Raw genomic sequence first — 16,591 nt, 5'->3', positions numbered from 1 at the left:
TTTTTTTATGTAATTGGACAGCTGTTTTATTATGAATTAATGAACTAAGATGATTAAAAATAATTCTGTTTTAGCAGGCCATGTATTAACAATTCCTCCTGACTCAAATCACAACTACACAAGTGCTAGAAAACTTTCATGACAATGAGTGGAAGCAGAAGATGGAAAAAAAAAAAAAAAAATAAAAAAAAACAGAACAGTGAGGTGCAACAGGACAAGAGGTGCCTCCAGGCCAGGCTTCCTGCACCAGGCAAAGGTTCCCCATGCTTCCCCACAGCAGCCAAACTACTTCACATGCGCATGCTATCACTCCACATCACCACCATCTCCTCTGGACCAAAGCCACTTTTGGCCCAAATTAGTCATCAAGGTTTGCTCACGCTCCTCCATCTTCACAGCCCCTCTTCATGCTTATGCCCCCACCACCACCCCCAGTCACAGGATCCCACAAGGGGCTGAGAAGGGAAAAGAGACAGTGATGGCAGCAGGCTCAGAGGTAGAGGTAGTTGACCTCTTTGTGGTTACAAAACGTATTTCAGACTCCCTTTCCCATGCTCTGGGTCACTTTGCGAAGGCTGTTTGCCCTAGAGGCACTGCACAGAACGGGATGCTCTCTGATGTAGGGCCACTTCCTTCCTGCTTGCAAGGAGAGAGTCCCACAGCCATGCTGAGCATCACAGCAGCGCTGTGAAAAGCTGGTCCTGAGCTGGGGAGTCCTGTTTTTATCCTTCCTACACTTTCCAGGTTAGAAAACATTTGGGTATTTCAGCCGAACCCGGTGCCAAAGACCAGAAGCCACAGAAAGCAGCTATTGGAGTTCCTATAGGAGCTTCCTAGTTCATATGGGGTAGTTTTTAAGTAGTCAAGTCTTTGCTCTGAGAGAGATTCAGTGAAAAAGCTCCAAAGAGTTGAATGAAGACAGGTACATTTGTCACATGTACAAGTGATTTATCTCCTGCTGTTAAAACAAATCTTCTCCCAATCATTGTGGTTTCCCAACAGCTGCCTCCTGATCTTTCTCCATTTCAGCCCTCCATTTGGCCTTTTTTTCTATGTTCATCCTCAGCAGTGTGTGATTCCTTTTAGCAGCCTTGAAGAGAAATGGTGAAAATCATTGCATGGACACATTTCCCACCACTAAATTTCCCCACATTTGCACTACTTGCTTTTACACCCCACTGTCCTTTTTGATGTTTTGCAGTGATTGAAGTTAATGTGTTTCCTTGTTTTAGCAAATTTTCGGCATTTGCAGCTCTGATTAGCAGGAAAATTACACTGTAAATTGTTCACAGGTGCACTGGGACATACAAGTCAGGTTGGAGACCTTCCTTCCCCACCAGTGGGATGGGAAGAAGTGAGTGTCATAGCTCTTGGTGCCCATGGTGGCATGCAGGCTTGTCAAGCAGTACCACGGGACCCTCATTGTCCATGAATGCAGGGCAGGGCCAGGTGCCATTGATACTGTCTGAGATACTCTACAACCTTTGGCCTGGCCTCTTGCTGAGATACCATGATACAGAGCACTGCATGGCACTGGTTTATGGCAAATTAGGTCAGAGAAACACATTAACCAGCCATTGTGCTTCCCCGTGTCAACCTCTCCTCCAGAGAATGGGGTAATACAGATCTTAAGCAAATATTGCTTATCTGGACTTATTCTCAAACCTATTTGTCACTCAGGTGCTTATTTACAAAGAAAGCATATGTAAATCATACATTATGTGGATCAGTTCACCCAGAAACAACACTCACTTCTTTGCCTGTGATTACCATGGTCAAACAGCCCAGCAAGGTCAGTGCAATCATGATGTAGCAAACCTTTATCCTGACACTGTTCCTTGCTGCGTCGAGGACCTCAGACCTGCAGAAGACAGAGCAAAGTTTCCATCCTGCAGCAGCATGTATGAAATGAGGTCATGGGGAGCTGGGTAATGAAACCTCAAGTCTTCCAGCAACTGCCTATTAGGGTACAGTGTGTTTCAGACTTCTCTTTCTGCAAGTGCTTAAAGGAGGACTCAAAAATGAGCCTATGAGGGAAAGTTTTAGCCATCTGCCCACACAGGTAGGGTATTGCTAATCCCAACAGTCATCAGTTACAACAAGAATAACAAATCCTACTCTCCTGCCTTCTTTTATTGCATATGAGAGTGAACATCTGAAAAATGACAAGAACAGGAAATTTTTTCCATTGTGACAATGGAATTATGAGGGGCCCACCTTTGGGTGCCGCACAGCACCAGGAGACATTTGGGCTATACCACCAGAGCCAGGCAAGACCACCCTCAGTGGAATAAAAGCACATGCCTGATGCTTTGGCTAGGAGCAATGGAGTTTTCACACAGCAAAGAGGCACAGCAAGTGACATCTGGGTCTACGGCCACACCCCAGCTGCATGCAGTGCTTTGCAACCCTGTCCCCCTGCAGCATGGCCCTCTGCCAGGCAGCTGGCATCGGCCCCACATGCATCTGCCTGTGGTAGGAGGCTGAGCTTGGTTGGAGTAAAATACAGCACCATCCATGCAGAGTTGAATTCCCAAGCAGCTGAACAGCCACAGACGTTGCTGGGAAATCTCCACCACCTTCCACAAGTGACTCATGGCGTTTATTCAACCATGCTTTCAAAAGCCTGCAACGTGGCAATGGGTCATTCATGAAATCATGGATTTACTTACACCTGCAAGGGGAAGATCAGCTGGAGGAGCCCCCGGGATGTCACAAGTCAGGAAGCATTACATCTTCAAAACCAAGTGATAATTCTTTAACAAAATACCTTACAAGAAGGTGAAACCATAGCCCAGATGTAAGTAACTCCTTGCAGATATCTGTCACCAAAGCTGTGTATAGCTCCAACTTCTTTTTAAAATTTGTGCAGCATTAATAATTGCTAGTCAGTAAAACTGATTAAAGCATGCAAAAATCCAAAGTGGATGGTGTTTTACCATGGTCACTTCTGAATTATAAAGCCACTTGTCTAGCACAAGACACTTCAGCTTAGTCTGAAAGTTTAGAATCATAGAATCACAGAATGTCTGGGCTGGAAGGGACCTCCAAAGGTCGTCTAGTCCAACCCCCCCACAAAAAGCAGGGACATCTCCAACTAGATCAAGCTACTCAAAGCTTCATCCAGCCTGATCTTGAATGTCCTCGGGGATGGGGCCTCCACCACCTATCTGGGCAACCTATTCCAGGGATCTGGCACCCTCATACTGAAGAATTTTTTCCTAATGTCTAACCTAAATCTACCCTTTTCTAGCTTAAACCAGATACCCCTCGTCCTGTCCCTACAAGACCTTGTGAACAGTCCCTCCCCTGCTTTCTTGTAGGCCCCTCTCAGGTACTGGAAGGTTGTTATAAGGTCCCCCCGGAGCCTCCTCTTCTCCAGGCTGAACAACCCCAACTCCCTCAGCCTGTCCTCACAGCAGAGCTGCTCCAGCCCTCTGATCATTTTTGTGGCTCTCCTCTGAACATGTTCCAACAGCTCCATGTCCTTCTTGTGCTGGGGGCTCCAGAGCTGGACACAGGACTCCAGGTGAGGTCTCACAAGGGCAGAGCAGAGCAGGGCAACAGGATCACCTCTCTCCATCTGCTGGCCATGCTTCTTTTGATGCAGCCTAGGATTTGATTTGCCTTCTGGGCTGCTGCTGTGCTTTGGTGGCTCATGTCCAGCTTCTCATTTACTAGTACTCCCAAGTCTTTCTCCAGTGGACTGCTTTCTAACGTGTCCTCTCCCAGCCTGTATTGGTAACGTTGGCTGTCCCTCCCCAGATGCAGGACCCTGCACTTGGTCTTGTTGAACCTCATGAGGTTCACCTGATCCCACCTCTCCAGCCTGTCCAGGTCCCTCTGGATGGCCTCTCATCCCTCTGGCACATCAACTGCACCACACATCTTAGTATCATCAGCAAACTTGCTTATGACATTGAAAACAGGTGAATCCATTTTACTCCACAGGGTATGATAAAAAGTTTATGTTCTCAAAAATTTGGATTATTTTTGGACATGAGTAGCAGCATGGAGGAACACTAAACCTCACTGCATGAGCACAATCCTGGGTAGTACAAACTGGGGTCAAAATCTGCATGTTCATATCCAAAAGCATCATTCAGACAGGTCTACTTACGATACGTGCTTAGGAATGTCCTCCTTTTTAAAGCGTCCTGCCCATACTAACACCTTTTTATCAAAATTTGTAGGCCTTCTGTCATTTTTTAAAGCTTGGTAACCTGTAAGAGATTTTATAAAAGAAAACAAGCCAAGCTGAAAGATGGGAAGAGGAAAGAAGCTGTTGTTACAGGGGAAAAAGGACTGGAACATTATGAATGGCACTTTACTATTCTGTGAGAGCCAAATGTGCTTTCTCATGTTGAAAGGACTCAGCAGCTGGTGTGAGATTCTTTGTTACATTCACAGCCTATTTCATTTTGCTTATATTTTTCTTTTCCCCTTTAGTTTAGGTAAGGTTTAACCCAAAAATCTCTTCTAACCTTCCTGATTAAAGGGAAAAAGGATGTGGGGATGAAGTCACCCAAGCCCATAGCATGCTCACCCTGCTAGTCTCTTGCTTTTCAGTGGTTCAGCTAGTGAGTTCAGCAAACTGCCAGGAGCTCTAATAACTCCTCAACAACATTGCCTTCTAAAAGCGCCGATGGAGACACAGTCTGTTAAAATACAGCCTGGTGGGAGGCTGGCAGTCATTCTCATACAAGCTGGGTACCACATTACTGTACTCTAATGATGATACATTACATCCCACCGGACCACGGTGATGCCGTTAGCGTGCTGGCAACCATGGGCACAATGAGAAAGGAACTTTGGCTCCTCTTTATGGAAAGCCAAATGACAGGCCACGATGAGGGCAGTAGCAAGGAGACCCTGTAAAACCAGGGTAAGCAATGGCTAGCTCAAATCCTGGCTTTTGCATTGCACACCTATACAGGTGGTCATCTCAAGGTAGCTGGTGATTGCTCACAACCCAGGGAGGTGCACCCAAGATGCTAGGTTATAGTGTCTTGCGCTTGCAAATGTGGAACTGATGTTTAGAAAGACCCTGTGAGTGATCAGGGTATGCAGGAAGGGATGGGCATGAAGATGCTCCACAAATGCACCCCCTGGCTGGATTACTTGTCGGAAAGGAAATCAGTGCTGCTACAGAACAGGGCACAGGGACCAACATCCGTGTTTAGATGGTGAAATTACATTAGCTTCGGCTTGGCCCCAGGCCTGCTCATGCAGGACTTGTGAATGGCTGAAAAATCCCAGGTGTAAATCTTGGCACCCAAAGACCCAGGTAAATTTGATCTGCTTCTCCTATTTCTCTTATAAAGTGCCAGTGAAACCAGTAGAGCTATATGTGAAATATGAACAAGTTTCTGAATCTCTGCAGCAAGCAGTAAGATGGATTGCTAAAAGGACATGCTCCATCCCAGAGAAGACAAGGGCAAAGCTCCGTTCTGGAGACCCACAGACATCCCATGGGAGCCCATATAGCCTCACAAAACCCAGCTTCATGAGGGCGAGGAGTCTACAAGGGTAGGGCCAAGGAGATGGTGATGCAGATTAGAAAGAGAAACTATCTCCATGCCGGAGAGCTTGTCCATGTGGGAACAGACCATGCCTGCTGCCTGCCAAGTAAACAAGGATACTACCTGCCACAGGCATGCACAGTTGTGGATATAATCTGTCAGGGAGTGGCAAGGGGAGCAGAGGGGTGCAAGTCTGCAACTTGCAGCAGCTCTGCACGCGTGGGGACGTACAGCCATCCTCCTCTGGAAACCTGGCAGATGGATGGGAGGAGGTAATTTTTTTTTTAATTAATAGGTTCCCTTCCGTGAAGTATCAGATTAGATTTGCTGCTGCAGGGGGAAAAAACTTTATCCCTGTGTAATGTGCTAGTCAGAGCTCTCAATTTGCGCCACATCTCGGGAGCGTTTGTAACCCCAGCAGACGCAGCCCTGCAGTAACAGACACAGACAAGAACGTGGGTCAGTCTCCTGCCTTTTCCTGCAAATACCCTTTTGCTCCCTGCTGCAGCATAAAACAGCGACCAAAGCCTTTCCACCCACCTGGATTAGCTGTCTCCAAAGCCCCGTCCTTCGTGTCCTTTGCTTTGTTGCTGACAGCTCTGGTGGGGTGCAGGGCTGGCCAAGGCCCTTGCTGCCACAGCCTAGGGCTGTGCCCCATCAGCCTCCCCAGCATCCTGCCCTGGCCTGGGAGCACACAGGGGCACCAGCAGAAGCCCAAGAAGGCTGCTTCTAGGAGTTATTAACATAAGACTACCACTTCCTGTAAGAAGGGAGTAGCATGCATTTCCACCCTAGCTGCCAACTGCTTTTGCTTGTATCATGATGACTAGTTAAATTTATTGCCTGTGTTTACCAAAATGACACACCTTCTGAGCTAGGTGATCAGAGGTCACTGCTGTGGCAGTTCCCACCCAGCCCAGGCTCTGCCCCAGGCTATTCATCTCAAGGAGCTGCTCAGGAGACCAATAAGTATTTACATTATTTTCCTCAGTCTTCACTACGGTAGGACTGAAGTAGGACAGCACGATGTATGTTCCCAAAGACAGGCTCAGTGACTGCTAATTATCACAGCCAGTTAAGCTGTTAGAGTTCTTATTTTTTCTCAGCTAAAAAAAATAATCTTGCAAATCATTTGCACTAAACAGACTTTTTGAACAGGAGCATCATTTCCCCTATCTCAGAATAAACGTGGTTTTGCAGAAGGAAACTAAAGCTGATGTTTGTGACTATAAATGTAGCTGTGGAGTCCATCTCACATCCAGACTGCAAACCAAAGAAATATATTTCAGATATATTTCAGGTTTGAATCAGTTAACTGAGAAATAATTTTTAAAACCTCAGGTAATGTTTGTATTTGTCAGTAAAATTGTCATTGAAATGTAGCAGTACCTACAAAGTATTTGCCCTCTTTGAATTCAGTCTCTCCAAAGCCTGGATAGTGCTGGATGTTTTTCATAACATCAGCTGTTCTAAACAGAGAATGAACCAAAACCAATGCTATTTTATCACTTTCACATTTCTCCTGTGTTTTGCACAAAATTGTCTCTCCCTGATGAATGAGGAAATAGAAATGCAAAATACTTATCTCATTTGGAGTAGTGGGGTATTTACATTCCTCAGACATACAAGGCTTTAAACCTGATTTACAACTAAGGAAAAAAAATCCATTTGAAAGGGAAGAAGCAGTTGCCAAAAGGAAAAATTTCAGAACTATTTAGTAATACTCTCAAAAGCAATTTTGCAGATAATCAAAGTGTGTCTAAGAGCAAGGGGAGGAACTCCAAAGGAATAGAGTTTGGATGTTGGCAAAGCTATTCTTTAATGGCTGAGAGGATGAAAGATGTGATACAGATGCAGCTCCAGCTACCACCAATACTGAGGATAGAAGAAACTCACAGCAATGCCAAAAGCTGGTTTTCCTCTTTATGAAAGCTCCACAATGCGTCTGGACATAATACAATGTGTTTAGCTTAATTTGCATGTAATTTGGTAAAGCAAATTAGATCCATTTCCAGATGAGGAACTCATACAGAAAATAAATGGTGGTTTGAGCTTCCAGCTCAAACAAGAACTGTAAACAAGCAGAAATCAGTGGATGTGAGTATGCTGGAAGAAGCAGAAGGGAAACCTGATAAAGCCACTGAGGATATTTGTGTCCTGCTCAGGATTTCCCTGAGGGAAGGTAAGCATGGGGAGGAGGAAAGATGCATTTCTAGCATGAAGTTTACAGGGCTCAGCACCCCTGAGCATTCGCACAGGCCTTGTGTACAGCCTGGTGGCCTTAGTCTTTAGAGATGTTTTGTGCCTAAACCACATGCACATCCCTCCCTGCCCAGGTTACAAACTATCCCTGTGAGTCTCATCCACTCCCTCCCCTCACCAAGCCATCATCTGTCAGTGACTCATTAGCAGAGTGCAATCATTATTTCATAACCATTAAGCTCACAGACAGGGATTTTATTGTATAGCAGTAACAACTTGTTCAGAGATGCAGAATTATTAAAATTATCCTTAAAGCACCATCTTATCCTCCTCCCACATCCTTCTGCCAGGAAGAGATGCAGGAGGACCTCAGATCCTCAGCAAACCCTGGACGGTGCAGATGACAACTCACACACTGACGAGCTGTACAGGAGTTTCCCCAGGCTTCAGCTGACCCTCACTGCAAGGGGAAAGCACTGATTTGAAGGGTTTTGAGTTACAAAGAAGCAGGCTAGCTCAGAGAGCAGTGTTGTGGTGGTGACGGAGACTCTTGACATTTCTGCTTTCTGTGCAAAAGTGATACATAGATGTAACACTAGCTGTACAGTGGTGCCAACACTGCAAGTGGAAAACTAAACACACAACCGGACAGGACTCCATCCTGGTTCTGCATCATCTTCACACCCCTTCTCCTACCTCGGATTTTGCTTTTGCAGTTGACTCCACAGCAAGGACTAGCAGCCAGTCATCCTCCCCTCCCTAAATGTACACAAAAACCTTTGCAGAACTGAAACTGAAAATCCACAATATAAAACCCATTGCTCTCTGTAAAAATCCATTGCTCTTTGATTTCTGACTGACTTTATGCTGCCATTCTGATTATTGCCAGACTACTGCAGCAATGAAAAATTTGAACTTGGGTTCTTTTTACCTGTTCTTGTTCTACTTTCAACAGCCACAGGAATGAAAGAGTTTAATCCTACAGAAGCTCCAGGTTCCTGCACATCTCTTTACATCTCCTCATTAATTTTCATAAGATCACAAAACAAAAATAGTTCATAGGCATATTCAACGGTTAAAAAAAAAAGTGCTGTAAAGCTCTTTTCATGTGCAGTGTCCTCAAAACCAAACAGCTTACCATTAGGCTCTGTTTTGCATGCCATGCAAACTTTTTACATGAGGGCTGTGATGAGGAGCAGAAGATAATCTTATCTTAAAATTCTTTGCCTTCCCTCCATGTAATTAAATATGCAGCAGAGCTCTGTCTTGGTTCCTAGATAAGATAAACAAGCAATCCTGTATGGGCTCATGGCTCATGAAATTCTAAGTGAGTCAGGAAATATTCTTCCATGAAACTGTGTATTCTCCAGGAGCACAAATTAACACAGCAAGAACAATGAATTGCTTTGAAACGTGTCACTTGCCTGCAGTCTCCCACCCCAAGAGCCCTTCCCTCCTCTCCAGGGGCCCTGTGGAGCAGCACTCCAAGGGCTTCAGTTCTCTCTAGGCGGTGAGTCACATCCTTCCCTATCAGGAAATCATCTCAAGGATCAAGGAAACTCAAATGCAAATCCCAAGAAACTAAAATCTCCTTAACTATGTCTCACCATGACCAAGTCAAATCAAGGGAACAGTCACAGCATCTTACACCAAAATCAAACTCAAAGAATTTGTAAAGAGCTCTAAAAACAAGCACCAGCAGGAGGCTTTAATTACTTTAGTACATTTGGATTATTACTTTTTTAATAATCTTCATTGTTATCAATCAAACAAGGCATCTGCTAAATGACAGCAGCAACAATGAAGGAGTCTCACACTTCTTTCTGTGTTAAACTTCAGCTTTGCCTAAAAAAACAAACTCAGGATTTCTCTACCCTGTTATTGAAAGATCCTGCATTTTTTACCAACATTGTCCCTTTTCCTCCAAATTTGATAGTATCATTCCCATTTCAAATATCTTGCCTAGCAACCATAAGTAAGACACTAAGCCATACTTAAAAAACAAACAAACAAAAAAACAACAAACCAAACAACAGCCACTCTTCCACCCACCAAAAGAACCCAACCAACCAAAACAGAACAAACAAACAAAAATCCCCAAACAACACAAACAACCAAACTCACACCAAAAAAAAACAAAAAAAAAAACAAAACAAAAAAAAACCACCTGCAAACCCCCCAAATACCACTCATTTTGGTAAATCTTACCTATTTTACACCATATGAGCCTTTTGGCATCAGCCTTTTAATAGAGAAAGGTAATGGATGTAACAGACATATTTTCTACCAGCGGAGCAGTCATTTTCCCCCAGGTGAGAAGATCTGAGCTGTTCTCTGTATCTGCCACTAATACAAGAATGAGCGGGATTTGGCAGGTGAGTGTTTCAGGTCTGACCAGAAGTGCTCAACATTGCAAAGACAAAGATCTCCAAACGTTCCTTATCTAGGAAGATTCACCTTCTCTGCAGTTAAGTACATTTATTCTTAAGGGAGTTAAACCACAATTAACAGCTTGGATGCTTTGCTGCTTACCATGTGTTCACCTTCTTGAACAACATGAGGACCTACTTCTACCACTCCTGATGGCAATGGAATGCCTACAAACAAGGGACAATGCTGTAGTCAAGAGGACCCGTAAGACATATTTGCTTCATTCCCTTCTGTTGGGTTCAAGTTTGTATCTAACCTGAAGTAGAATATTTTTTGGACTCAGGGACACAGTTGTGAATGGTCTTAATAGGAGCCAAATTCAATGGAGCTTGTGCATTGGACTTAGAGCCACCAACCTCTGCAAACAAATGCTGTAAAGGGATTTGAGATGGGTTTGATGTGTCCTTGGTACAAAGTGCAGGATTTATAACACCTGGTGTCAGATGCAGCAGCAAAACAAAAGTTAGTCATTGTTCTGGCAATGCCCCAGTATAACCCTTCCCAGGGTTTGGGATGATCATACAGAGGCAATGAAATTGCAGGTCACCTCCAGCACAGGGTGACTTGGCACATGCAGCAGATAGGCTGAAACTTGGGGTGGCTAAGTTCAGCTTTATCATGGAGGAGCAGCCAGAGGCAAACAGCAAAGATTCTGGCACCCAGGAGAAACCCTGCAGGGAGTTCAGGGTGTTGTAGTGAAGCTGCAGCTTCTACAACAAAGGAAATTAATGCACTGCTGAGCTTTGCACTAAGCTACTAATTTTTGGAATAATACACAATTGGACCGCAGAGCAAAAATGTGCAAAAACCTGAAAGGAAAATGACGCCGTCAGAATCCTAACAATTTCTATTTTGACCCAGCATTGGGAGAACCGTTAAGTTAAACAAACCTCTTTCACATGTTTCTGCAGCTGAGCCTGAGACACACTGACAAGGACAGACTCGTTCACCTGTCACTTAATGATTTTCTTTCTTGAGAAAAAAGTAATTGTCTTCAAAACCAGATGCATTTAGAAATTTTCCAGTCCATTAGTCAATAGTTTAGGGGAAAAAAAGAAACCTGATTTTAAAAGATTGAACATGGAATGTCTTTGTGGAAATGTCTTTTCCTCATGCTTGTTTTAATATAAGGATGACTTACATATTTTTCAGCTCCTGTGGAGAAGTCATACATCATCAATCAGGATGATAAACCTGCCAAGATCATCAGAAGCCCCTGCACTGTGTGATCAAATTTCCTCTTTTAGTTGACTGGCAGAATATGTATCCAATCAACATAGGGCCAAATGTATCCCTAGCAGTACAGGAGGAGGCACTTCCCTGGCAACAGTTTGTCCCAGCAATGCACACCACAGCAGTCCCTAATAGCGCCAGGTGCCTCCTCAAATTTATGAATTGTGTTTTGACAGTCCCAGCAAAGGGACCATAATTCTTCCAAATACTCCTGGGTGAGACATAGCCTATCTGTAGGATGAAATTTACTCCCTGCAGCTTTTGTGTGACCAAAGCAACCATCAGGGAAATATATCCCCTGAAAGATCCACAGTTCCACAAGCGCAGCACAGAGCGGGCAGAAGAGGGAAAGTCTATCACACGGGGCTTTGCATAGTGGTTCAGGGGTGTGGCTGAAGCAGTGTTGTCTTTGCACCTTGTTCAAACCACTGGCTACATTTGCCTGTGCTCTTAGGGACTGGCTCATGGATGCTGCTGAAGGGCTTTGACTTGGGATGGTGACGTCTTTGCTCCCTGTTTGTACAGTACCTTGCACAAAGGAGTCCCAGGCAGTTACTGACACCCCTATGCAGTGTGGTAAAGAACTAATAAGGAGAAGGGAAACAAGAGACTCATCTTGAGAAAATAAATTACATCCTACATAAACAGGACTTTACTTCTTTGATGATAACACAAAGCTGTCTTGCATTTTCTGGACTCTGTATGTCATGGAATCTCATACACAAAGCCACTGCAAAGAGGTGTCTTACTGAAAAGGAATTTCTTCAAGAATAGAGCTTATCATAGATACATAACATATTTCCAGTGTGCTGTCACAGTAGGTGTGCAGCTCATTTGCTTAGACTTCAGTAAAATATTTCTCACAGTTACAAACACTGTGTTTGGAGATTCTTTAAAAAGAGATAAGTTGGAGAAGGAAGTAGGTAAAGTGGGGATGGTGTCACCAAGTTCACACAGAAGTTGGTGAGAAGATTATCTAGAAAAACTGGATGGCTTCAAGGGCTTGTGTTGCAGAAATGTCACAAAGAGCACACAGTGCAAGGTCATCTTTTCAGGGCTAAGGATCAGGATTTCTGGTTGCATTTGTTTAACTTACGATGACCTCAGGCTGCCAAGTGGATGTTGCCATGGAAAAAGGAGATTAAATTCTAAGATATACAAGCAAAGTCAGTTTTAGTATTCTCATATGAGGCATCTAGAATAGGCTGCACTGCTCTAGATATTCAAGAAAGTTACTCAAGAAGAAAAGAAATAAAGGAAGAAATTAGAAGAATGTGTCTTTTTATTGGCTAACAAATTATAAACAGAGAGGGATTATGGGAGGTATCTCTCTGGAAACACAATGCCAGAGAAGAAGGGCAGTTAGGTAGGCTAAATCACACCACTGACACCTGGGCAAAGGGTGTGAGCTGCTCATGATGGATGCAAAGGGCTGCACCTTTCTTGGTGCTGTTCCTTCCAGCAAAGGGGCAGGGGCTGTCTCCATCCTTACATTAGCTAATGAAGCACAAGTGGTAGCACGAAGAGCCAGGCCACACAGCTCACCAGGCTCCTGCAGTGCTGCTGGAAGGTTTAACTTCGGGCTATAACTGCACAGTCATTAATGTTTACAAAACAAGTTTCCAGGGAAGCAAAATTACACACTGAGGAAATAATAAGCAGCAGTGTAATCAGATGTGAGAGGGAGATCATTTCATTACCTGAATCAGGCCTTATTATTCACCATTTCCCTGGCAAGAGCTGATAAATGCCGACTAATGAATCAGCACTCTGGACAAGTGAGAGGAATGACAGCTCAGCGTTGTTGTACACCAAGCAGATCCAACTTTCAGCTGGAAGTCCAAAAGGTAAAATATAAACTTATTCATTGCAGTACTGCAGTCAGAAGGGAGGGGGATTTTACCCACTGCTGGCCTGATCTTACAGAGTAACCCTGTCTGTAGGAACCCAATGGCTCCTATCTGGCCCAGAGGAGTAAACTGAACTCTTAACATCCCAAGAATAACAGAAGATCTGCCATGTGGTCTGCATACACTGGTGGTTTGTTGCAAGGGCCAGAATTGTCCCTTTAGGGAAAGCATTCCAGGACCAATAGTATCAACTAGAGACTTTCTAGACTGTCCTGACAGCTAAATATCATCCTTGGCCTGGTCATGACACAAGGACATCAAGAGAGGCACAGGCAACAGCATCAGCACAGAAACACAGTCGCAGGACCTTTACCCAGTTCTGTGGCAATTTTGTTTCATCAACACCATTGGCCCCATTGGCTGTTGTGGCCATTTATCCCTAAAAAAAAAAAAAAAAAGAAAACACCAGCAAATACACCGTTCACCATACACAACTATTTAGAAAACCCCAAGCAAACAAGCAATGCTAAAGAAACCGCTAGAAAATGGGAGTTAGCCTCTTTAATATAAATCACTTCTCAGAATTCCAACGACTGTCTCTGTTTATTCCATGTTTTCTGCATACCTCACAAGCAACATGGCCCCAGATTTCATATGAAGAACAAGAACATTTGGCAAGGCTCCTCTGGAAGGAGCTTAGGCACTAACAGACAGTATAAAATGAAAATCTAGTTTGTGAGGAACACATCTTTCCTGACATTACAGGGGAATGCTGCCCTCATCTGTCTTTGAGGGATAGGTTTTATTTTCCTGCACGGTAGGTTTTACTTTCCCTGCTTACCATGCCTAAACCATTCACGACATCCAGAATTAAAAGGTCACTTTATTGTTGCAACCAACTCTGAAATCTGTGCCTGGACCTCTACTTGCACTGGAGCCCTTAAGCAATGCTGTTGTCAGTAACTGGAGTCAATAAATTCAGAAACACCTTGATTCTCTGTACTGAAGATAATGTTTTGGCCTGAAGGAAGAAAATTAATACATTCTTTATAAAAGTAAAACTGCCCAAGGGAAAAACAATAATCCCCAACCTTGGTCAGTTCCAAGACCAAGGCTTGTGTCTTTTAGTTCTTTTAACTTAGTTAGCTCTGATGAAACTCCAAGAGAAGGCCTGAAAAGTCTAATACTGGGGATTCAGTTTACTGATGTTTTTCCTTGCTTGTGCCTTTCCCCCTAGAAGCCAAATCATTCTGATTTTATTTTGTAAATCCTGGATTTAATCAAAGTCTAAATCTGCAAAATTGATTGTACAATGGCCCAGCATCTTAATGACTGGAGCATCATCCTAGCACAGGATCTTGTTTAATGACACCAAACTGACTCTCTAGAGATTTGGGGCAAGGTTTATTATCAGCCCCAGGGTTTGAATTCCAGCTGCATGACTTCAGGTCTTGCACAGCATCATGGTCAGCTCTCAGCACAGTCAAAGCCTGGAGCTGGCCATGGGCACCAACAGCCACAAGCTTTGTCCAGCCTGGGAAGCAGGTGACAGGAACAAGGCTGTATGCTGCCCACCTCACAAGCTCCACACTGTAATATCCAGGCTCTTGTGTCTTCATCCAAGGGGAGCTGGCTGGTCAAAGCTTGTCAAAAATCTTTTGACCTCTGCATAAATACTCACTGAAACATTTTAAATGAAAAAAAAAAACTCGAATTAATTCTATATTTAATTGCTATTTTCCCAAATGAAAAACTTCAAAGCAATCCTCCCAAACTGATTTTCATGGAAGCATCAGTCCCAAATAATCATTTCCCAGGTCCCAGAAGAAGCAGTGCACTCAAGACTGCCCAGTCTCAGACAGTCCAGATGGACCTAGGATCCTTCCAGTGATTCACCCTCCCACTAGCTTCTCCCATGTCACCAACTCCAGAGTCTGGCCAATGCCTCAGCAGTCAAAGTCTCTCATTACAGCCTTTTAGCTTGGGACCTTAATTTGAGTCATCATTTCACAGCCTGGTAGCTCTATCTGAACAGCTGGAATATGGTAGATTCCTCTCATTTTAGTCTTCATCGAAACCCCAATATTATTTCACAGTATTCTACATATTTCTAGATATTCCCCTAAACATTCCCCTTTCTCTGATTAACAGTTGTATCCAATACACCACTATATTACTGCTTCCCACATTGCTATCTGCATTCCTAAACTGTCCTGTACTGTGCTAACTGTACTTCCTAAACTGTCCCATGCCAGTGTTTAGTCCTTTTAGTTCTTATTTGTTGTTTTCGTCTTTGCTTTCAAAGTACTTGAACAATATTGCTCAAAGTAAAGCTAAGAACTGAAATTCCTGGTGCTCATTCTCTTGGGCTTAATCATTCTGGTCATGGAACACTTGGAGAAATTCTACCTGTCTTCATGTTGGTAGTATTTTATTAGCATATATGTGTGGCTACATGCTGCCTTGCAGGCTATTTTCTGGCTGCAAGGGGGAACCTACCTTTTCCGAGTACTGAAGCAAGTAGATCTGCTGTACCATGCACCACTGATGCGATTGCACCAAGCTGCTACTGTAACTGCAGTGCTTCGATCAGCCAGACTCCTAAGTGCTGGGGCAGAACTCACCTCCTGCCAGTGACCATCCCCACCAGCCCCAGGTGTTCCTAGCAGGGTCAGAGCCTCCTCTGTGTTGAGCTATCATTGTCAAAGAGGCTTACTGTTCCTCATCACCATGAAATGGTGTTTGTCTTAGAGCTATGGGAGTACTCAGAAGATTGAAGAACCACATCAGAGGTCACAGCATTTCAGGAAGTTACAAAATGGGGTTGCATATGTGCCCTGCCCCTTGCTGGAAAGCATCCTATGCCTGACATCCCTAGTGGCAGTGGCTCTTGGCCAAGGCTCAGCTCAGTGACTGAGTGTGCTCCACTCTACGAAGCCAGTGACAGGAAGGGGAGAGCCCTGCGTGAAATTTTTCTTATTTTTTCTTCTCAGCAGCCAGTTATTATTGGTGAACATTAGCTCTCAGCTGTCAAGCAAACTCACCAATTCATCTTTTAAAGTAAATTATCTGTATTTTTATTAACACTGGTGGAGAACAACTACCCCTCCTATGCATGGAAGCTGGTGCTTGCTTCTTGTTTCACACTGTGGAGCTCAGGCTGCCCATAGCAAAGCAAAGCTAATTATGCTTTCCCTGCTTTTTGGTTATAGTAAGAAAGTCTGTACAAGAAGTTCTGCCTGCCTGCTTACCTGAAGACCAATAGTGAATGTCTGGAACTCAAAATATTGTGCACTAAAGGAAGATGTACATATGAAACTGCATTCAGGCTCCACTGAACATGAATCTGTTTGT

The 16,591-nt window shown here is 44.0% G+C and overlaps 1 protein-coding gene across 1 annotated transcript; it reads right to left on the bottom strand.

Annotated features, from left to right (window-relative positions):
- Positions 1 to 982: 982 nt before the first annotated feature.
- LOC103774423 (protein FAM162B-like) lies at positions 983 to 4,223 on the bottom strand (the record flags this gene model as incomplete). The annotated part of the gene is made up of 3 exons (XM_008941828.1): positions 983 to 1,090; positions 1,753 to 1,861; positions 4,121 to 4,223. Coding segments are annotated over 3 exons (320 nt in total), but the record flags the coding sequence as incomplete, so codon positions are not given.
- Positions 4,224 to 16,591: the final 12,368 nt, after the last annotated feature.

Source organism: Merops nubicus, unplaced genomic scaffold (assembly GCF_000691845.1).
Source record: "Merops nubicus isolate BGI_N331 unplaced genomic scaffold, ASM69184v1 scaffold20046, whole genome shotgun sequence".
In the NCBI taxonomy this organism is placed as follows: domain Eukaryota; kingdom Metazoa; phylum Chordata; class Aves; order Coraciiformes; family Meropidae; genus Merops; species Merops nubicus.
The sequence above is the reverse complement of the archived record's forward strand: the minus strand, read 5'-3'. Positions and strand labels throughout refer to the sequence as shown.